Below are 22,469 nucleotides of genomic sequence, written 5' to 3'. Positions count from 1 at the left end.
GGCTCCTGAGTGGCACATCCAGTAAAGGCTCTCTGCGTGGAGTGCAGGATGCGCCCTTCAGCCTGGAGATCGCAGGTTCAAATCCAGGCTATGTCATTTGCCGACCGTGACCGAGAGTTCCCAGCGGGCGGTGCACAATTGGCCAAGCACCGCCAGGGTGGGGAGGGCTCAGATCGGCAGGGTAATACTCGGTTCACTGCGCACCAGCGACTCCTGTGACCGGCAGGGCGCCTGCAGGCCTGCTGTGGAGCCATTCAGATCTGTGTTGTCCTCGGCAATACAGGTCTGATGGCTTCGCTGTGGACCTGCAGTGTGAAAAAAGATGGCTAGGCAGGGCACGTTTCGGAGGACGCGTGTGTCTGCCGCGGTTTCGCTAAGTCAGCGCGGGGGGTTGATGCGTTGGACTGAGAACTGGTGATTCCAAATTGGGAAAAAATGGGGTAAAAAATCCATTGGCGACGACTAAATTTAAAAAAAAGAAAAAAAATGTAAGGCCCCCATACATGCTATAAAATTCCCATTTAAAAAGGCAAACATCTTAAAACGCTGTGATCAGTGATTTTTTGTGTTATTCTTTTCCAAACATTCTCCTTTCAATTTGCTTCAAAATAGGGCCACTAATCTGTATTTTCTACACATATCTGAAAGAAAGAAGCTTTTAAAAAACAGGAACCGAGCCAAAAATACTACAAAAAAATTATCGAATTGTCAGTTGATTCACAGAGTGAAAGTTTTTATTCCAGAGCAAAAATGTGTGACATTTCAAAGTAGCAATAGTTCTGTTAACATATTTAGCACATGATTTACTTTTACATTGGAGGAATAAAAAGTTTTCAGGCTAAGCTGAGAAACAGACCTGGCTGTAACGTCAAAGTGTGCTCCTTTATCCCTCCCTGTCCAGTGGACACCGAGTGTAGAGGAAGGGGTTAACCGCGCCCCTAGTCACTGTGCAGGGACATGGCATCTTTAAGGGAGCGTGGAAGCCGAGAGGGGAGTGTTGATCTGAGGTTCGGCAGTATTAAATGTCTGGAACAGTTTATAAATACCTTCACAGCAGGGCTCCCGTACACAGCCAGAGACACGAGCCAGATTGTTAAACAGCCCAGCTCCAAAATAAAAATCACATGGCAGGTGCGAGCGAGCAAGCAGCACTCCGTTCCATTTACAGGTCACTTTTCACGGTCATTATCACTAGAAGCTAAGAGCCTCTGGATCCAGGAGCACTGGCATTTACTGTACAAGGTAGGAGGGTAACATTCTTAACCACTTCGGACAGGCTACAGTATAAACCCTGGAGCCGGCGCCTTTCTAAAAACTGCTGCAGAGACAATATAACCAACCCCCTGACTCAGACCTCTTAAAGAACAGCTGTTTACATTTCAGTTTCAGCAAAGAACTGTCAACACCCTTGTTCCAAAGCTGTGTGGTAAAGGCATCGCTAGCTGAAACAGCAAGCTATTGTCTCACAGGTTGTCAAAACCAGTGTTCTGTGGTATCTGACACGAAGGGAAAAACAAGGTCAAATGTGACCCCAAATGACTCTTGTCAACTGCATCCCGGTCCACTGGTTCTAACCTCTAGGCCGCACTGCCTCCCAGTCCCTCAGATCTAAGCACTTGGACACTCTACCTCCTAGTCCCTCAGCTCTGCCTCTCACCATAAACCACATTTACGGCTTGCTCCGTTTTGCACACTTGAATGTGAATGATGCTGAAGCGTCCATCCTCTAGTTTGAGCTGTAGATGTTGAAAGCTGTGGATCCTGTGCAGCCTGCAGGCGGGGTCTGCGCTGTCTCCAGTGATTTTGCTGGCTGAGAGCTCTGATGTGTGCTGTCAGTGTGCAAGACCCCGCGGTCTGGCTGCAACCGATCCAACGCCTGAGCCCAGCTGACAGTGTCTCTAAAGAACAATGATTTTACACACAAGCATCTTCAGCCACGACAGTACAGTGACCTAAGGAGGAGCAGCAGTGCGTATAGTTATATTCTTGCCATGTACAGGCTACTAGCATATATTATTATTATTATTATTATTATTTGTTTATTTCGCAGACGCCTTTATCCAAGGCGACCTACAGAGACTTGGGTGTGTGAACTATGCATCAGCTGCAGAGTCACTTACAATTACGTTTCACCCGAAAGACGGAGCACAAGGAGGTTAAGTGACTTGCTCAGGGTCACACAATGAGTCAGTGGCTGAGGTGGGATTTGAACCAGGGACCGCCAGGTTACAAGCCCTTTTCTTTAACCTCTGGACCACACAGCCATTTGGATACCATTATAATATACCATTACTCTGAATAATCCCAATCAGGACCATTACCAGCCAGCAAGGGCAACAAGGTAAAACTGGAACAAATACGGCACAGACCGTGGTCCTGATACAGTAGCGAACTGCCTGATACTAATACAGTGCCATGGAATTGCGATGGTTTACTAGTTCCTACTATCGGTACTGCAACAAAGAGTCTGTTACCATTCTGCTGTTCTGAACACACTGCTAAACCTTCAGCAAGGACAATCAAAATAAGAAATGTAGCCGTATATATCTTCAGATCGTAATAATAACGGCAGGGGTTGTGTTTCGTCTCCTCTCCCCATCCCGAATGCAGATCAGACATAGCCGTGAGGCAACAATTACAAACAATCTGGGATAATTACCTATTATCTCTCTGTGTATTCCTGTGCCTCCCTGCCTCCCTCCCTTTCCTCGCTCGTCTCAGCACCCTACAACTCATGCTAATGATGCCATGAATTAAAAGCTACTGCTACAAAAAGGGCCCCCTGATTGCGGGATGTTTGTTGCTTAGAGCTGGGGAAAGAGAACACTGCGGTCTCGTTCTGCACTCCCTGTGGAATAATCACTCGTGGGTAGATAGGTGGGTGGGTTTGAGGGTTCAGTTTCAGTGGTCTTCTGAGAGCTCTGTTTTCCTAATGACTGGTGGTATTAGGGGAGCTGGTGGGGGGTGGGTTGTTTTGTAATTTATTCTGTTTCGCAATTAGTCTCGTTCTCTCTGCTAATTAAACTGACACGGAAAGCTTAAGAGACAAAATGGCAGTGATGGCTACACTGATGCAAACTGCATTGTCTCTCTGTGCACAGTAGTAATGGATTGCTTGACGTAAAGGTTTTCCTTTTCAGTAGAAGGACCAGAAAGTACCTCTTGAACTTAATGTGCAGGAGTTTCCAACGATGCCAACATGAACTTCCACTGTACCAGAAAATCATTTATTTTGAAATGCGAACAAACCGGCAACCCTGCGTACCACAAGCAAGCATTTTAACCACTGTGCAAAACAGCCGGGCTCGTCTGCATTTGATCTCATCTCAGCTCATTGACAGGGGACAGGACAGGATCTGTAACAGCAGTGTATAACACAGCACTGCCCGTTACAGACAGAACTGAAGGTCAGACGCAGAGAACTCTAGCTGCAGGTTCATTTATCTTAGCAGGCCAAAAACAAAACAAACAAACGTTCTGTTTTGTAAGGCTTTACTGGGAAATCATCACTGAAAGGTAAAGTCTTTTTCTTTACTTTAAAATTCAATTCTCACAGGACAGTTCTGTATACTTTTAAAAAGCCGTCCGGTTTAGCCCTAGAAATTTGTTCACAAATAAGGCAAGAAAGACTTTGTAGCTCCAGTCGTCAATGAAAAGCAACCACGACAAGCTGTGGAGACCAGAAGAATTACCACAGCCCAAATCAGAGCCGACAAGCGGTTTACCCTACAGAGCGGAGATCACAGGCCCCCGTAAAACATACGGTTTGTACAGACAGCCAGCATGTCGTTGGACTGGCTGAGACAGTGCGCTTCCCTTCAACTGTTTCAAGATATCAGTCAGTCTCCTCGTAAGAGCTACTCTGGCAATTTCAAGTACTACAGCAGTTGCCCCATTACCAAGTGCTTTCCAATTGCAGTGCAGTGGCACTTCATTGAAATAGCACCATAGTAGATTTTACTTTGACATACCAATCATGTACAGTGCATTAGTTTCAGATTATGGTATCAGCTGTACTCCACATAGCTACACACCTAGCCTCTAACATGTAGTCTATCAAGTCCAGAGCAGTAGCCTTGCCAATGCTCTGTGCAGCAGGAATCACATTTAGGCGTACCTGTAGCAATGCCATAATGTCTCCTCTCTCTGTTAACCTTTCCAGTACTTGTACGATATTTTTATTTTTGTTAAGAGTTCAGAATGAGGTACCTTTTCAATTTTCAGGTTACAATCCTTTTATGAATAGCACTTACCAGGTATGATTGGCTATTGGTTGGGCTGATGTGACTGACGCTGCTTTATGCTGTTTCGATTGGCTACCACTCTCCTGCCTACTACTTTGATTGGCTGAATGATGGAGTGCCACACTCCTAGCTGAGATTGGAACTGCTAGCAATAATGGCAATGTCTTTTTTTTTTTTTTTTTTGTTTGTTTTAACAACTAACCAACTTAAATGCATTACATAACATTTTACACAGTAACACACCAAAAGGGATAGATTGTGCCACACAAGAAACAGTTAGCTACTGATGAACTATACACAAAACGGCAGGAAATGAAGCCAGAAAGATCTTTTTAATGCATTACACTAGTGAACTAGGCTCAACGCGAGTGTGCTGGAGGACGCGCGGGAGGGCTCCACTTGAGTGGTAGCGTGTCATTTCTGTGTTTCTCTGCTTTAGTTTTCCAGGTCTTGATTAAGAGGACATCCTGTATTCGATGACCAGTCAACCCAGTATTGCACAGACTATATGTAGTGTACCACTGCATTTCTACTGTGCATCTGACCTTCACTGAACAAAGCAAGGCACTTAAATAAATATGAACATGCCTCCAAGTTTAAGAACATGGTCCGAGAGTTATTTGTAAATATGAGGGACATTACTGTGTCTAAGTCCCATATATATGTTTTCAAACTAGGCACTTTGGAGCCATTTGGAATGAACATTCTATTCTGAGGTCATCGTCATCATCATCATCATCATCATCATTCTGGAATTTTCTTTAAAAGACTACTTGTTTGTTTTTTATCAACTTCTTAAAGCACTGTTTTTTTGTATTCAGCCGATGAAGGACTTGTAGTCGGAAACGTCCTAATAATTGATTTGTAATCAATTATTCTACCTTTTTAAAGTACCTGAAATATAATTTTTTCTTTTTTTTTTCTTTTTTCTTATTGACCATTTTTGGTACACAGCAGTTTTCCTTTTTCTCAAACTATATACACACAGTTGAATGTGAATGCACACGTGCGATTCTAAGTTATGGGGTACTCTGTATTGGAAAGGATGCAGGAGTTTTCATTCAGCTCTCCCTGCACAGTTCACACAGAGATCAGAAATATGCAAGGAATTAGTGGAATTTTTGGTGTAGGTTTCCTATGCTGGTCCCTGGCCGAGAAGTGCCCTGCAGCCTAATCTTTGATGAATTTCAAACCCAAACCCAAAGAAAGTCAAACTGTTTGCCTATTGCTCTGCTCTTTTTCTCATCGTAAAACCTTATACGGGAAAGATTAACTTTATTATAATTTTGTTTGAACTGTATTGGTGCATATGGACTTCAAGGCAAATCTAAACCTACAAACCACTGTGCACTTTTTCATTTAATCTTATGGAAACCGTGCTGTCAGGACCCTGTCAAGTTTCCAAACCCTTCTCAATGTTTTAAAACGATGCTGTGTTTGAACTTTCTTCCTCTTGCCCAAGGTCCTCGCAAATAACAGACAGCAAATTCAACAACCAGCTGACATGAGAACGCCGAGAAAAATTATGAAAAACTGGTACATTGATATCACACATTCTAAGATAATAACAGTATTATTTTCAGCAGGGATATTGTGTGAGCTCCTATAGTTCTTAACTTTAGTCCTTCCACTGTTTAATTTTTGGTTTATGATATTGATACCCCACCCAATACGGTGTTTCCAGCCTGGAAAGGAATGCTCTGGGCTGGGACCCTCTCCCCCTCTCTCCCCCTCTCTCCCCCTCCCCCTCCCCTCCCCTCCCCTCCCCTCCTCTCCTCTCCTCTCCTCTCCCCTCAATTTGAGATTGGGAGCATTCCGTATCCAAAGACAAACACCAAAGCAGCAGTCCTGCCAGAATGAATCGAAACCCTGTCCACGTGTCAGCACAGCTCCAAACCGCTCCACATCCTTCACCCTCCATTCCTACACCTAATTATTTTTTTGAATTTGAAAATATATCATATCTTTACGCAAGAATGGTCCGATGAGAAAAGGCTCATTTTTCATCATGCAACGCAGACAAAACTTAGTAAAAACACTCAATACTGTAAAACTGAGCCCTTCAAGTAATAGCTGCCTGGAAAGGAAAAAAACGCACCAGACCAGAAACAAACATCTTCATTTAATTTAGGAGCTTGAAAAAAAAAAAAAAAAAGCCTTTAGTTGTTTCTTATTATTTTTTGGAATTTTTTGAGACAATAAGGATTGTGATGCCTGCTTATAAACTATAATTCAATTAGATAATTCGATTTTCTCCATTCTGGACCCCCTCAATGATAAGTTCCCTAAATCGTGCTATAGTTAATAGGTACAGTAACTTAATTACAGTAATTTGCATGTTTTATTCTATACTTTTAACTACACTACATATAAATATATATGCTATTTACTATAATTATCATTACAGAATATACCAGCAATAAAAACACTAGAATACTCATTGTGTAAAATATTCTGGTACATGATGAAAAATTCAATTAAGTTATTTTATTTTCACAGTAGTGTGCACATCTATTAGAACACCCTACGGCTTCTGTTGTTTTGATTCGTTGTGCACATGAAATCAAACCGCTGTAACTGAAAATCGTCAAAATAGACAAATTAGTGATTGTCTGATTTAATTGATGACTTTAATAGACAACACGTGCAATTAATTTAAAATAGTAAGAGAAAAGGAACATAGCCACAAATGGTAAAATGCATGAGACTTTTAGAAGTTGTTTAAGATGTCTAATTGAAGCACAAAGTGGTCTAACATTTTCACAAAGTGTTCGAACATTTTCACACGATTGCCTATCGTTTCTATATCACTGATTACTGAAAATTGAAATTCTCACTCCCAGAGGTTTTCATGCAGGTAGGGCAGCAGTGTGGAGTAGTGGTTAGGGCTCTGGACTCTTGACCGGAGGGTCGTGTGTTCAATCCCCAGTGGAGGACACTGCTGTTGTACCCTTGAGCAAGGTACTTTACCTAGATTGCTCCAGTAAAAACCCAACTGTATAAATGGGTAATTGTATGTAAAAATAATGTGATATCTTGTAACAATTGTAAGTCGCCCTGGATAAGGGCGCCTGCTAAGAAATAAATAAATAAAAATAAAAATAAATAATATAAATGACAAATTTTGAGGGGTCAATTGCAGTGTACCAGTGATTCAGTCACATCAGGTGGACTAGAAAATCCTGCAAATCTGCACTAACTCAATCCTGATTGCAGCGTAACAAACATGATCCTGGTAATTGGTTTAACTGATCGGAACAAGTTAGACAGATAATGGGGACTAACATACAGCCAGGACCAAAAGCTTTGCATCACCCTGTAGAATGAACACATTGTGCTTCATAAAGTGAAACCTGCTGAATAACCTTACGCTAATATATTAAATTACATACCGCTTTGTAGTTTTCCATATACTTAACAAAAAACTGACAAATTGAAAAATGTGCCATTTCGAAACCTAACATGAAACACTGTTCTGTTACAGGCTTCCAGTAGCCTTCTGCGATATCAAATTGTAGTTTATTTGACTACATGATAAAATATTGAAAATTATGTTCATATCTCAATCCGAAAATGATAGGATTATAAACTCTTCTTTATTCATCAGACATGTGGAATTCAGCATCAGATAAATATATAAATGCATACCTGTACAAAAAGAAAGATGCCTTTTTATTACATTAAACATATTTAGGTAAAAATAAATGTCATATCTTTTTCGTGCACATTTCAAACTGGCAGATCTGACTGTACTTGCATTTCAGCTGCTGACACATGATAATAGACCATTAGTTGTTTATAGTTAAAAGCATATTACCCGAAATTGAATTGCGTTAAATTGAAAACGGTATCAGAGATACATGATTAAAAAGTTTATTTAAAATGTAGGGCCTACATATATTGTGCGAGACTTTGTTCTCAGAGATCTGACTGCCCGAACATGACGGACATAAGAAATGTAGAGTAAAGTTTTCAGGTTTGTCATTTTAGAGGGAAAAATGCAGCTCTGCCTGCAAAAATAAATTAAAAAAATTAAGCAGTAAATGCTTAGGACAAGCAAGCGTACCAAGTCTCCTTCACAGTACTAAGTTAATCCACTTGAACAGGATCATCACAAATCTGACTTGGTACGCTGCTGCAATCGTGATCTTGTTTCATCTCATTTAGCAGATGATCAACCTGTGAGGATTAACTTCTGGCACGCTGCAATTGGGATTAGAAGGTATACTAACTTTAGTCCAGTCAAGTGGACTGAACCTGCTTAATCCACTAGTTAGACCCATCAAGTGGACTAAACATGGTACGCTGCAATTGACCCGAGGTGTTCTGTGTGGTGTGTGTGTGTGTTTATTATATAAAATGCAAATGAACTTGATCTATAACATGAAAGTCTACGGTGTCAGAGTTATATCGGAAAGCATGTTCCTGAAGTCAAGATGAAGGTTGTTCCACGACAGAGCTGCTGAATAGGCAGAGCAATGCTTCCCGCGAGTGCTTTTCACACCAAGCCAGTCCTTCAGGAGTCTGAAGCAGCCAGCCCTTAGAGAGCAATCGGAATCAACCAGGCTTAGCAGACACGGACAATATCGGCCCGTCAGGTTTGAACACTGCGGTACAGATCTGTGGCCTGCGAGATCAGACAGTCAGCTGTCGGGCTGAACTCTCAAGCCTGTTTGAAATGCACGCAGAGGAAACATATATACCAGTTTGCTGCAAGTCTCCATTAGCTTCGTGCAGCAAGCTGTTAATGATATCCTATCAGCAGCCCACCCCAGTGCAATGATGTTTAACCTGGACCTGCTCCAATGTACCAGTATGGTATGTGTGTGTGCGGGGTGGGGCTGTGCTGGTAAACCCTCTTCAAGTACCAGAGTGTGTTCTATAGGGGTCTTGTTTCACAGAGGAGGTAATCAGAAATCTCTATCCACCACTAACTGTTAGCGAGTGAGGGAGTCCACCTGTTTTTTTTTTTTTGTTTTTGTTGATTTAATATACATATTCATATATATATATATATATATATATATATATATATATATATATATAAGGCTCCTTGTTTGAAGCCAAACTCGCCCTGGTTTATTTATTTTCTGCTTAGGACAGCTGACCAAACCTAGTCCGGTTTTGAGTCACGCATTGTGAGGGAGTAGTTATTTTGTGCTGCAAATTATCTGACTTTGCACTTAACACAGTACAGTGGACTGAATTTTTTCAAACATTTCTCAAACAGTTTAAAAAAAAAAAAAATTAAGTTATTGTTTTATTGCAGATATGGACCCCAACCATAATCTAACCTTCGACAAATTAACGCTTTAATGTTTTTGAGAATGCTTTAGTTTCAGGATTCGTTTGTAAAATATGAAGCCAAGACCATAATGTTAGTCTTTTTTACACAAGGGCACAAACACATTGAATATCTTTGCTGCAGTTACATAATCTGACCATGCAGGTGGCACTGTGCACTATGCTAAAAAAAAAAAAAAAAAAAAAACATTGCATAAGTACATAAAATAGCTGTACAGATTGTGCACAAGTTCTCTGCGCAAACCTATATAGGGCAGCAGTGTGGAGTAGTGGTTAGGGCTCTGGACTCTTGACCGGAGGGTTGTGGGTTCAATCCCCAGTGGGGGACACTGCTGTTGTACCCTTGAGCATGGTACTTTACCTAGATTGCTCCAGTAAAAACCCAACTGTATAAATGGGTAATTGTATGTAAAAATAATGTGATATCTGTATAATGTATAATGTGATATCTTGTAACAATTGTAAGTCGCCCTGGATAAGGGCGTCTGCTAAGAAATAAATAATAATAATAGTGTTTCTGCCTCTTTCGGTTTCAAGGAAGCTGAAAATGACTCCCTGTCTAATTAGATGTATGAATCACATGACTGCATCAAAATAACAAAAACAGACAAATGAAGTCAACTGGAATATGTAAATGATGTCTCACTATTTCGTATTTGCTGTTTTGGCCTGGGGGCTACCTTGTCCCACGATACAAATCATCAATTAGGCTCCCAGCAGCAAGAGCATTTAAATCTGCATTATCCCTTATCTGCGGCACAAAACCATGCATTAAAAATATGATAAAACAATCCTCTACGGGGGAAAAAAAAGAGATTTGCAGCAGGCCGCTTCAGAGTCTGTATTTTTGTGCTTTTTTTTTTTTTAAACCATGATTGACCTAACCTAATCAACATGACGATGGCAAATCTGCAGAAGAGGATTGCAATGGTTTTGTTTTAACCAGAAATATTGTATTCCTTTTTAATCCGCATTACTTTTTGTTGCTCATAAACACAGTATTCACAGGATCTGAGACCTCTACACTTCAGAGCAGTGTCACCCTTCAAGCCGCTGTGAGGTACAATGGCCAAGTGTGGAGCCAAATGCAGCAATATAACCAACAGGGAAAATGAAACATCCAGCGAAACCAGTGTTTTAAAATACATTATTATCTTTATTATTACTTTATTGTGCTTCCAATATTTGGTTTCTTAACTGACTTTGTTTATGCTAATTCAGGATATGCAACTATATTTACAGCACTATAAATAAACTGTTACATCCTGGTACCGTTGCTGTAGGTCACATGATCTGATGCTGTGACTTTGAACACCTGAAGTGATTAGAGACCAGGAAGTAACAGAAACTTCCACTGTGTTGCCTTGAGAGATCTGCATGTTTCAAATTGAAGAATGAAACTGAGGCACAGGATCTTAAACAAAGTAAAGGGGGAAATGATTCTACCGTTTAGAAGAAAAAAAAGCACTGTAGCTTTAAGAGAAGTACCAATTGTTCCCTGTGAGAAAACACCAAACTGATCAAATACACAGTGACATCTAGCAATGGTCTCAGTAAATGAATCAGAATTTTTTTCTCATTAAATTTGTACAGCTAATTTAGCATTCATATTTCAGGTTGGACTGGGATTATGAATAATATTGGGGGGCACATTTTTCCATCCCATTTTTGGATCCCACAACCCCAGACTTAAAATGCCCCTGACAAACAGACTGATCAAAAACAGTTGGACAGACAGAGAAAAGTTGGATAGTTCTATAGATAGACAGATAGGAAGACAGAGACAAAATGAACAAAAGAACGAAATAAGTTGGACAGATGGATAGTTCTATAGATAGACAGGCGGACAGACAGACAGACTGATGGATTGGAATACTGCAAACATGGTTGTTGTGTTCTCTGCCCATCCATCCTTGTCTTTGCCTGACAGAACAGAGATCTAACCCTGGCACACCCAAATACAAACAGAAAGCAGGCAAGCATGGTGGAGAATGAAGGCTGGCAAACAGCAGCTCTGTCTGTGTTGCAGACAGCAGAGCAGGATCCCACAGGATATAAAGCAGCCATGACAAATAAACAGTGACTCACTCAGGAGCAGCAACAGCAAGGACTGAGACACATAGACTGTCTGCACTGCAACATGATTCCATTTACTGTGCATCCTCCCATACTGGGACTGTACACTGTCAAAGGGATCTGCTGTACGGTGCATTAAATATACCATATCCCAATAGGATTTGTATACATCTAGTGTACAGCACAAATAGATTTGAAGCACAGGTCCAGTCTAACCTTTTTTTTGCTGTAGTGCAACATTATTTTATGAAAGAAAACCATGGGCCCTATTCACGAAGCTAACTCAGGGGTTGGATTCAGCCTAGGCATTCATTTACACAAACTGTTTTACTGTGCTTTGTTTTTTGCAATGTAACTGTTTTGTTCTTGGCTTTCTTTAACTTATAATGCATCTACAGGTGAAGCCAGGTACACACTCATTCAGAAATAACACCTCATTAGAAACTGTTTCTGAAACGCTGCGTGTTACACAGAGTTCCACAGCACTAAGAGGGACGGGGACTACATTTGCTTTTGGGTTCAGTACCATATTTCAAAACACTGACGATGCTGATGTGTGGTGAATTCAGCCTCCTCACAAGCATTTAATAATGAGGACACATTTCACTATTTATTTGATTATGAGATTGCAGATCATTTGAAATTACGCTCAGGTTTAGCGATATATACATCCTATAAAAATAAACTCTATTCAGCAATTTCTATCACTGACAGTAATAATAATGACTAGGTTTTATTGGTGGTTTAACGTTGTATTGAAATATCTTGTCAAAGTTCATGGTTCCTATACAGTAATGCAATATGCTGGTCTTCTCTAGCGCAAAGGCTATTGTATTAGGTGCAATAGGCTATGGGTTAGGAGTAGTAGCCTAACCCTAAATTGAAAGTGTTGCCGGCGTGTCCTTCCCAGTTATATGAAATAAAAAGTCCTATAAATGTTCAAGACAGACAATAAGCTATGGCTACAGATCAGGGGAAGGCTTTAAATGATATTTCAATTATACACAACTTCGTGATTTTACAGTATTCAAAAAAATAAGAAGAAAAGTGCATTCTAGCAGTCGACAAGAAACAGAAAGTGCACAATAGTTCAGCAAAGTCAAACAAACTCCAGCATAGCCTGTTAACAGCAAAGCCTGTTAAGCAAGCCGGCTGCAAATACAGTTTTTATTTCGTATGACTCCGTGAGGATGATTATATTTCACACACACATCTGTGACCAAACCTGTACTTTACAAAGTTTAAACTAGATAGCAGCCACGGAGGAAATAGTTCAAAACGTGTTTATTTTAAACAAAGTTAAACTTTCAGTTCGGTGCAACGGAACTAAGCAGCTTTGTTATATAAAAACCCCTAACTCGGGGCTTAAACCATTGTGACTTGCCCACACAGCAATACAAAACGGGAATTGCTTTTGACACAGTGTCACGTTTAAATTGAAATAACATTTAAATAGCGATCAGGTGTGCCGGACCACACCCCTTTCTACTCCTATAGTTTCCAAACTATTTTATATATAGTATTTCTGCAATACTTTGTAAAGTTTACTAAAACATTCATACTTATCATATTATACTAAACCACTATCCTTATCGGAATGTTTTGCTATGATAACATCGATTTATATTCCCAATAATGCTAAATAGAAACATGTAATTCTCTTTTCTAAATGTCACATTAATGACCCTTAACAATAAAACAGGTGATCACAAATGATCAAATACTATACAAAAAAATATATATATACAAATAAATAAATGGAAACCCGTAGTAAAAAGTTACAAAAGCAACATTTGCAACGATCAATTTTTAATGAAATACAAAACGGCTTTATATAAGAAGTGAGATCAATGCTACTGGAATAAAATAAATGTAATTAAAAAAACACACTAGAAACAACATCGAACTCTATGCAATAAAGAATAAAAAACTCTTACAAAATTTTGAAACAAATACAAAACAAAAAGAGAAATAAACTATAGCAGCACACCGTTGATAATTTGGTAGAATAAAACGTATTATTTCTTAACTGTACAAAAAAAACACATTAAGTTAAATACCAAAACATTTCTAAATAAAACGAAAAAAATAAGTATTTGAAATCAAACTCAAATATGCATTACATACCCTACTGTGATTACAAAAACTATATGTAAAAACAATAATAGCGGTACCATGCAAATATTACGCAGACACACACAAACACAAACGCCTGGCGTCCCACGCTAAAAAAAATAAATACTGTTCCGCAAGTTAACGCATCTGCATTGTTTAAAAACAAGAAAACCATGCTGATGTCGACCGAAAACACTCGCTTTCCGAAGAAACGATGAGCAAAAAACTATGTAAGGGAATGTTCTAGGAATTCAGTCAATACCAGTAACCACAAACAGTACATAACTAATAACAATTATTACAATTCCTAATAATCCATCGAATGTTTTCAAGTGCAGATCCGATTGCCTTTTTGTTCGGCCAGTGTAAACAAACAAACAAACAAACATCTCTCCACGATCTCTCTTTCTCTTCCTCCCTCCCTCTCTCTCTGTCTCTCTTACATGCTCTCTTACATGCTCTCTCACTCCCTCTCTTCACTCTACCTCTCTCTCCCGCCCTCTCTTCCCTAGCCCTGTCTGTATGAATAATGTCCTGCCTTTTGTAATGAGAGCAGAGGAAGGAAAAAAAAAAAAAAAAAACAGACGCCGCGGTGTTAGTCTAGTCCGTGCACTGACATTGAAAATGAATGACAGCTTACCTGAATGCCAATCTTCATCAGACTGACACTGGGCTGACAACACAGCCTATACTTCCTAGCACTGCCTGTGACGTCAGCCATCCCTGGCTCCTCCCCCCCCGATCTTTGTACACTCGCCCTGTCACGTGCTCCACACAAGCATTCTTTGCAAATGGAGAGCATGCAAGCCCCCTGGCGGCCCGAATTGAGATCTGCAAGTGATGGACATTGCGTTTTCACAAACAGTTTCTTGTGTTCAATACCTGGGGCTGGCACACTTAAGGGTGTGTTTACCCTGCTTTGTGCCACACACCCGTCAACTCAAGGAACTAAAGAGGAAATCTAACTTAAAGTGTTGTATGCAACTGGCCGCTCAGTTTTAAAATTAGAGAAAAGTCTTGAAGATTTTCTGCAAAGGCAATTACTAAAACAGATTTTTAAAAATACTTAATTATCATCATAATACTAATGCGAATCTTTAATAATCTCGTGTGGAAAGGAATGAAGTTCAGTAGCTCAGTGGTTGGAGTGCTGGGCTGCAGTGTGGAAGGGAAGCGGGTTTGAGGAGCTCATCCCAGGCTCCTTTGCTAAGCAGTAACAATGCGTACGATTGGGTGTTTTCTCTTACCCATGAGCCTTTAGCAAGAGCTGATGTTGTGGGGTGGCGCCGGTTACCAGGGCAACGGCAGGAACAGGTACAGAGATACATAAACATACACTTAAAGTTACCGTTTTTAGATACTTTTGAAAACTGTATAAATATGCAAAACACAGTACACAATGGCATTTAAAAGTTTTTTTTTCTTTTTCTAAATACCGGTAACAGAAAAAAAGACATTCACGAGCACATACGAAATCAAATATAATACAATATAATGCGATCAAATGCATTACGTATCGACGTTTTTACTTATAAGTACTGTAGTGTACTGAATATTTTTTTTTTCAGTTCATACTATTATTAAATATGTAAGCCGCAATTCGTTTTTTAAAGTAACGTTCGACAGGCGGTATTTTTCAGCAACATAATAAACACAGTTTGTAGCACAGTGCCCGGGATTGCTCGACGCATTCTCCCTGTTTTATAAATCGCTGTTGTTCTTGCTTGCGTTTTGAATCAGTTGTCAGCTCGATACCGTGCCGTTGTTATTTGCCGTGGTGCTTGCAGGATCAGGGCTGTGCAGAATGGCAGGCACTGTTCTGGGAGTGGGGATCGGCGTGTTTCTTATTGCACTCATTTGGAGCGTGGCGCTGGTTCTTTGCTTGCTGCTCTCCAGGGCTTCTGGACCGGCCAAGTAAGTGTTGCATCCAGATTTCAATCACTTACTTAGTGTGGGTAGAATGCATACACATGACGAATGGAAACAATACTCCGACATGCCCAGGATTGAATGAAATAGTAGTGAAACCAAACTTTGAGGGTCGAAATGGGCATGAACGTATCTCTCTCTCTCTCTCTCTCTCTCTCTCTCTCTCTCTCTCTCTCTCTCTCTCTCTCTCTCTCTCTCTCTCTCTCTCTCTCTCTCTCTCTCTCTCTCTCTCTCTCTCGATTAGCCTATGGCACAAATATATTATCAGATGTTTAACTAAATAAGATATATTATTTTATAAGAATGTCTGCTCCTGCTGTTGTACACATTAGCAGGATGAGTTTTGCAAAACTCCCCTGTGTGATTTTCAGGAGCTGCCCTGTTTAGTTTACAGCTTGTTTTGTTGTTGGCTGTTCTCTGTCAGGTTTGCTGTGATCCCAGTGTTTCTCATTGCTCTCATCATCACTCTGGTCCTCATCTTCTTCCCACGGGCCTCTGAGACACCGTCTACAGTCACACAAGTGGTGGTAAGTACTCGCTGGTACTGTACCTTTTTAAAAATACAGCTTTTAAAACATACTGTATAACACCCACATACACTGTGCTGGAGGATGGCTCAGGTGCAGATTATTTGTCATAACATTATACCAAATTCCAAATAAATTGTATACAGTAGTTCTTGCTGGTAAACTATTGAGCTGATATTATGAAAAAAAAAAAAAAAAACATTGATTAATTCAGTAAGACCCTGGGGGGGGGGGGGGGGGGGATTAAACACGAATATCCTCACTGAAAAATAATTTAAGAAATGTGGCATAAAAATCAAGACAGGCAGTCTGTGTATAAACAGCAGCTAACCTCTCCCTGTTTAACACAGGCAAAGTATCAGAGTGCTAATTAGACAGGTCCCAGACAGGGGCCCACGGCAGGGTGCTCCGTACCACATTAATATTACATGGCCCTGGCTCTGAGCCTCGCTGACCGGCTAATTGGCTAATTAAAAAGTGAGATGTGTTAAACGAGAGAACATCGCATCCACTAGAGATTCTCTTGCATCTGCGGTAGGTTTTAGACTCTCCTTGCACAAGACTTAGAGCAGATCCTTTGGGAGGCAATCTGCAGTTTAGTATTCTCTCCCCATCCCCCGGCTCCTTTCTGTAACCGGCAACACAGAAAAACAACAACTGTCCACGTTTAGCTGCCACTTGCTTGGTTTTAGAAACGATTGTATCACTTGCAAGCCTATTTGACTTCTGTGGTGGTAGCTGGATACTGCCCTCCACAGGATGCTTTGGTTACTGCATCAGGTGGCAATGGACATGTCTTCCATACAAGCTTCTTTGTCCTTGTAGTATTCTTGACATTCTTCAACAGTGTCAGGTAAAGGGTTTGTCGTCTGCAAATTCCTCTGTAGCTCAGGGAAGCAAAACAAATAATTAACAATTTAAAAAGGGGGTCTCCTTTTATCAATATGCTCTTTGTTGTTCAGCTATCATTTTAGTCCCACAAATCTGATATTTTCTCCTTGGCTTCAATAATGTTTTTATAGATCATCATAGGTTACGACTCAGCATGCAGGGGGGCCAGCACTGCTTAGTAGTAGTACCCAGTTTGATATGTGGATCAGGGTGGATTCATCCTTCCCATAACTCTAATGCCAGGGACAGACACAAAGACAGGGTTTCTAAAAGCTTGTGGACATCTGGTGGTGAAACCTAGTAACTACACACACTGCTATTTTTAAAAATGAACACATGAAAAACAATTGTAATTTATAGTTTGTATGTTAGAGAAAGGAATATGAATCTGGTTATCGATAATAGAATCATTCTTTTCATTTGTTTTCCTTTACAGATTGTGGATACCTTCTTTATCGGACGTTATTTCCTGGTGTCAATCCTGGGTGTGATTTTCCTTGCCAGTCTGTTCCTGGTGCTGCCTTTCCACATGCTGGAGCCAGTCTATGCCAAACCACTGCGGGCACGCTAGGGGCACAGCCAGGGAAAGGCACAAGCTCATACAGACAGCAGCAGTTAGCTCTGTCTGTAAGGTACAGACTGGCCCATGTGTAAAGTCATTTGCTGAGAATTGACCATTCAGCAGTCTCCCTTTCTCTGCTCCCCTTAGCATTGGGTACTCCAAGTAACACAGTCACCAGAAACTGTGTATCCTCTGTAGATTTTTCCATATGCCTACTTCTCTTATGTTTTTATTTCTGTGTGATCATTTTACTGTTTAAAAGTTTAAAAAAAAACAATGATAAAATGATATTGAGGAGCACTTAATACCCACAGATCAACAATGGAGGGGAGTTTTGTTGTTCCAGGACTATTTTACTACTTTTGTGCTTACAGTTAATACATGTTTTAATGTAATGTTTTTAAACATATTTTATTTGATTATTTTGTATTTTATACATAGTGGGTTTATATAAAATATATATATATATATATATATATATATATATATATATATATATATATATATATATATATATATATATAAACTGTATATTTACCCTTTTTTTTTCCTTATTCTTTTTGACCTACAGAGGAAACTGTATTTGCCGTTGGGGCTGACAGACCTGCTTGTGTTGCTTGATCTTGATGGCCACTAGAAGGCAGTAGTTCCCATGTTAGAATAACGTGTTCCCCTCACTGACACAGTCATGCCACAGTAAAGAGTGCAACAGGAACTCCAGCACTAGATTCTGGACACATTGTCCAGTCTTGCTGTGCTGTGATGCCTGCTACTCCCTCTTTGTGCTTTTCTGAAATATACTGTAGTACATTTTAAAAGTACAATATTTGAGAATCTGTAGCTTTGTTGTGCTTCCATTGCAGTCCCTTTGCTGTATAAATGAATTGTACACTACTGAATTATACATCTTGCACACAGCAGTATATGTTTATTAGGATTTTAATCACCAGCATAGTTTAAAATGTATTTTATTATAATTTAATTATTTAACAGATGCTTTTATCCTAAACGACTTAAAATATAAAAGTATATAAGTGTACTTCAGTGCCTGGGAGAGTTAATTACATTACTTTGTTGAAGGTAGAACATGTCTTTTGCTCTTTTGAGCCAACTGGACTCATTACCATTTTGCCATCAATATTTGAAGAAGAATGACTTGATTATTCTCCCGGTTACATAAAGTATTAATTTCGGAACAGCAGCGTAGTGCAATGCTTAATAGCTACAGATATCACTATGGTCTGGCGCTCTGTTAGAAAAGCATCACAGGATAGTAAAATTAGGGGTAGGATTATGTGCAGGGATATTCTTTAGTTAATTAGCCAGTTGGAGCACTCAACTGGTCTGCAAACACGTTTGTTAGGCTAGTCAGTATGCTTTGAACATCTTTGTCTAATTCTCAAGCTTGAGTGTCTATAGATTGCGACACCCCTGTATAAAAACACAGCCCCTAAGTTCTGAGCAATGTCCCCTTCGAAGAACCCATTAATATGCAAGAGGAGGAGGAATGGCCATCAAAATTGAATTCCTTCCCACGAAACAGACTAACTATTGTGAAAAAGGGAGGGGGGGATTCTTAGAAGATCACAGTCTTAATTCTTTAATATCTGTGTCCTCCCCATCTCCCCCCATCCCTACACCCCTACTCCCAGACTGGGGCCCACAGCAGTCACAGTTAACATATTGTCCCATGTTGTGGTGCTGGGAGACATCTGGACAAAACATATGCTGTATTCTGCATAGCATACTGTACATAAATACAGTACATCAGTGTGTGTAAACCAATATTTATTCCAATTTAGTATAAAGAAAATACACACTTTTGTCATCTGGTGTATTCTGAAGACTTAAGTAACCAGTTTTGTTTTTCATTTTTAAAATGACTTAATTGCAATGATAGCATTAATATTACATATTACTATATACAAAATGTTGTTGCTGCTCCTTATTTATCGGATGCAGTGATATGTACTGTTGTATCTTCTCCACTTAATATTGTTTACTCTCCATTTGAAACCAAAGGATCTCTGAATAATAGGATTTAAAATGTGAGCACTTGAAGCTAGTGTAAACAGCAGTGTTCTCAGCAAGTAATTTACTGGTGTAAGTGTGACAAAGTGATAAAAAGTTGTTTATGAAGACATTGAATAGTCACTTCACTATAGATAAACGGGGAGTCTTGCTTTGTTCTGTCAGAGTGATAAGATTTAAACCAGTTTTATTGCATCTACTTGTTTCTATTGAAATGTAAATTTTTACAAAGCAGGCAGTTTTTTCACCTCTGAAAGACAGTGCCTCCAACAGCACAACACTCCCACGCACTATACAAGGGTGATGGAAGATAGATTCAGAATATCTGTAACACATCGTAAGTGCCATTGCGTCTAAGCTAACTCACGAGTTGCATACAATCACATCTAAGAAGCTTTTATTTACATGCACATTTTTTTTTCTAAAAAGAAAGAGCCTAGTTTCCTAATGTTTAAGCCACCTTATGTGCCCTTTCATTTGTGTTGCAATACAGCTTTTAAAAGTTTGAAAATATAATGTGCAAAAGTTTTGTAAATCTCTGCTGTTCACTATTTCCGTTCATGCCACTGCATGGTTGGGTAGGACGGTTCAGCATAGCCTTGCTGATATGAAGCAACAAAGCAGAATTGTAGCTGACTGTGACTAGATTAGAACTGTTACGAGTAAGACATGTGATTCAGTAAGTGAAGGCTTCTTAACTGAAGACATGCAGAGGGTGGATTGCAAGTGCTCCAGCTAGACACCCCCAGCAGGTGGCACCATAAAGCAGTGGGGGAAGGGGGTGAAATGAAGACAGAATCGCTGATCAGTGCTGAACCCCAAGCTACAGCACCATGAGCTCGCTGCACCCACCACCCCTCTCCTCTACACCCCCACCCCACAACCCCTCATGAATTCGGGGAAGGCTGGCGGGACGTGGGGTGAAATTCCAACCAGGCTGGATAAAAGGAACTAATGAATCAAATCCAATCCTATTAGTTCCAGCCCACATCTCTGCACAGAGACCTTTCTGCATCGCAATCCACTTCAGATTATTCTTTTGGGGGGTTTGGGAGGTATTTTCTTAAAGCAATTTAACATCAGCCAGCTCAAACTTAATGGTGAAAGGCAGAGAATGGGGAACATTGTGGCTAATGGTTAGTGCTAAATGGACTAAGAGGCAGTATAACTATTGATTAAACTGGATGGTTTGGCGGTACAGTAATATGGCTGAAAGGTTTGAGCAGCAGTACCTAGAACTGAGTGGTTAGAGCCCAGGTACTGGAGCCTAGTGTTTTGAGATGAGGAACTTGAGACTGTGTGTCCTAGTATTCAAGCTCAAGGACTTGGAGGCTGTGTGGCTTAGTGGTTTGAGCTGGTTAGAGTTCGGGGAGTGACAGGTACTAGGTTGACCAGGTATATACTGTAAGGTCATTAATATCTTCAGCCTCTTTGTGATTTTCAAGATACTCAGATTAAGATATTGGTGATGAAAGAAAAACAGTACAACTCCTGAACCTCTTGGAATTCCAGGATCCATAAATCCAACCAACCAAGGAAATTACGTAAAATTTTTGGCAGAAGCTGCTCTTTTTCGTCCCTGGGAATGCTGGTTTCTCTTGATTCAGCTCTCTCTTTCTTTTTTCTCAATCTCTCCCCCCTCTCTCTCTCTCCGGGGAGTGGGAAAATCGGCGGAACAAAGCGCCTCTGGAGATGGGGCGCTCATTGGTAATCCCAACCGGGACCCCTTTTGTGGGGCCGCCAGCTGGGTGTACAAAGAGAAGGAGTGAGAGATGGAGATGGAGAGTGGTGTACGGGTATATGAGAGGGAAGGAGGGGGGGCTTTCTGTTCAACACCCTTGCCCCCCCTACCACCACACCACCAACTCCTTAAACAACCAGAGCCACCATTGACAGCTACTCAAGCAGAATCCCAGCCCTCCGCCCCTGTCTCTATGGCCGCTTGTTTTTCTTTATGGAACAACTTCCCCACCCCCCAGACTACAGCCCTATCCTTGCCTCTCCTGAACCCCACTCCTCTTTCCTGCCCCCTTTAGTATGTTAATGGACCGGACATCCCCTCAAGGAATGGAGCCCCATTGTAAAGCTTCAGGTAGGCCTTGTTGACATGACCAAATAGCATTGCATACAGCATTCCTTTTATCTTTCTGTATTCAGACTGAACGTGAAAAAAGAGGATGCAGCTCATACATTTGTCAAAACACTGGCCATTAGAAAAGAGAGCGTTTGGGGGTTCATCAGAGCCCAGTGCTACAGGAAGATTTCAAACTCAACAGGAATGAACCACAAACTGATACATTTTCTTTTTAAAACAAGACTTTGACATGCATTCACTGATTTCCTAAAAGTGACCTCAGTGGGTTTATTAAAGTGCTACCCTTTTATCTCGAGAAGTCTGGGTTAAAAATTGGAGAGGGTGAAATGATGGTCTCGATCCCAGAGTGATTTAATTAAAGTTCCCACACACCAAATTGAGATACAGGAATATAACCATGATCCTGTAGCTGTATAATTGTCCAATTTCACACCCCGGTATCATAGCTTCTTTAGTAAAACAAGCCTGGGGGTGTTTCTATCCTGTAGAAACACTGCATCTTTCCTTTCCCTAATGCTCAACCCCGCTTTTGGGAATCAGCATACCAACTGCCTAGTGTATAAAAATCTCCCTCTCTGCTATTTACTACTGTGCGCTATTATCAGTGTGAAAGCTGTAGTGTTCGTCAGGCCTGTAGGGGTTGCCAGGGCGATGGCTCCTCTATTTGGAGGAGAGAAGTGTAGATTTTCTCACTG

General features: G+C 40.5%; 2 protein-coding genes across 5 annotated transcripts in view; one reads left to right on the top strand and one right to left on the bottom strand.

Moving 5' to 3' along the window:
• LOC131708128 (homeobox protein PKNOX2-like) overlaps positions 1 to 14,467 on the bottom strand; it is a 57,162-nt gene extending 42,695 nt beyond the window's left edge. For all 4 annotated transcript variants that reach the window (XM_059010333.1, XM_059010336.1, XM_059010334.1 and 1 more), the window contains exon 1: positions 14,380 to 14,467. The gene's annotated coding sequence lies outside the window, so the exon portion shown is untranslated. The remainder of the gene's footprint in view (positions 1 to 14,379) is intronic.
• Positions 14,468 to 14,889: 422 nt separating this feature from the next.
• Positions 14,890 to 18,117, top strand: LOC117397280 (transmembrane protein 218-like). The gene is made up of 4 exons (XM_033996016.3): positions 14,890 to 15,053; positions 15,527 to 15,653; positions 16,093 to 16,195; positions 17,523 to 18,117. The coding sequence occupies exons 2-4, from the start codon at positions 15,544 to 15,546 to the stop codon at positions 17,655 to 17,657; spliced, it is 348 nt and encodes a 115-aa protein (XP_033851907.1). The 5' UTR covers positions 14,890 to 15,053; positions 15,527 to 15,543; the 3' UTR covers positions 17,658 to 18,117.
• Positions 18,118 to 22,469: the final 4,352 nt, after the last annotated feature.

The sequence above is a fragment of the Acipenser ruthenus genome, chromosome 40, assembly GCF_902713425.1.
Source record: "Acipenser ruthenus chromosome 40, fAciRut3.2 maternal haplotype, whole genome shotgun sequence".
NCBI lineage: Eukaryota > Metazoa > Chordata > Actinopteri > Acipenseriformes > Acipenseridae > Acipenser > Acipenser ruthenus.
The sequence above is the reverse complement of the archived record's forward strand: the minus strand, read 5'-3'. Positions and strand labels throughout refer to the sequence as shown.

Excerpts from the sequence above, each read along its gene's own strand:
- LOC117397280 (XM_033996016.3), top strand. The coding sequence starts at position 15,544 with ATGGCAGGCACTGTTCTGGGAGTGGGGATCGGCGTGTTTCTTATTGCA. Across the intron at positions 15,654-16,092 it reads AGGGCTTCTGGACCGGCCAA|GTTTGCTGTGATCCCAGTGT; the intron begins GTAAGTGTTGCA and ends GTTCTCTGTCAG. Across the intron at positions 16,196-17,522 it reads CTACAGTCACACAAGTGGTG|ATTGTGGATACCTTCTTTAT; the intron begins GTAAGTACTCGC and ends TTTCCTTTACAG.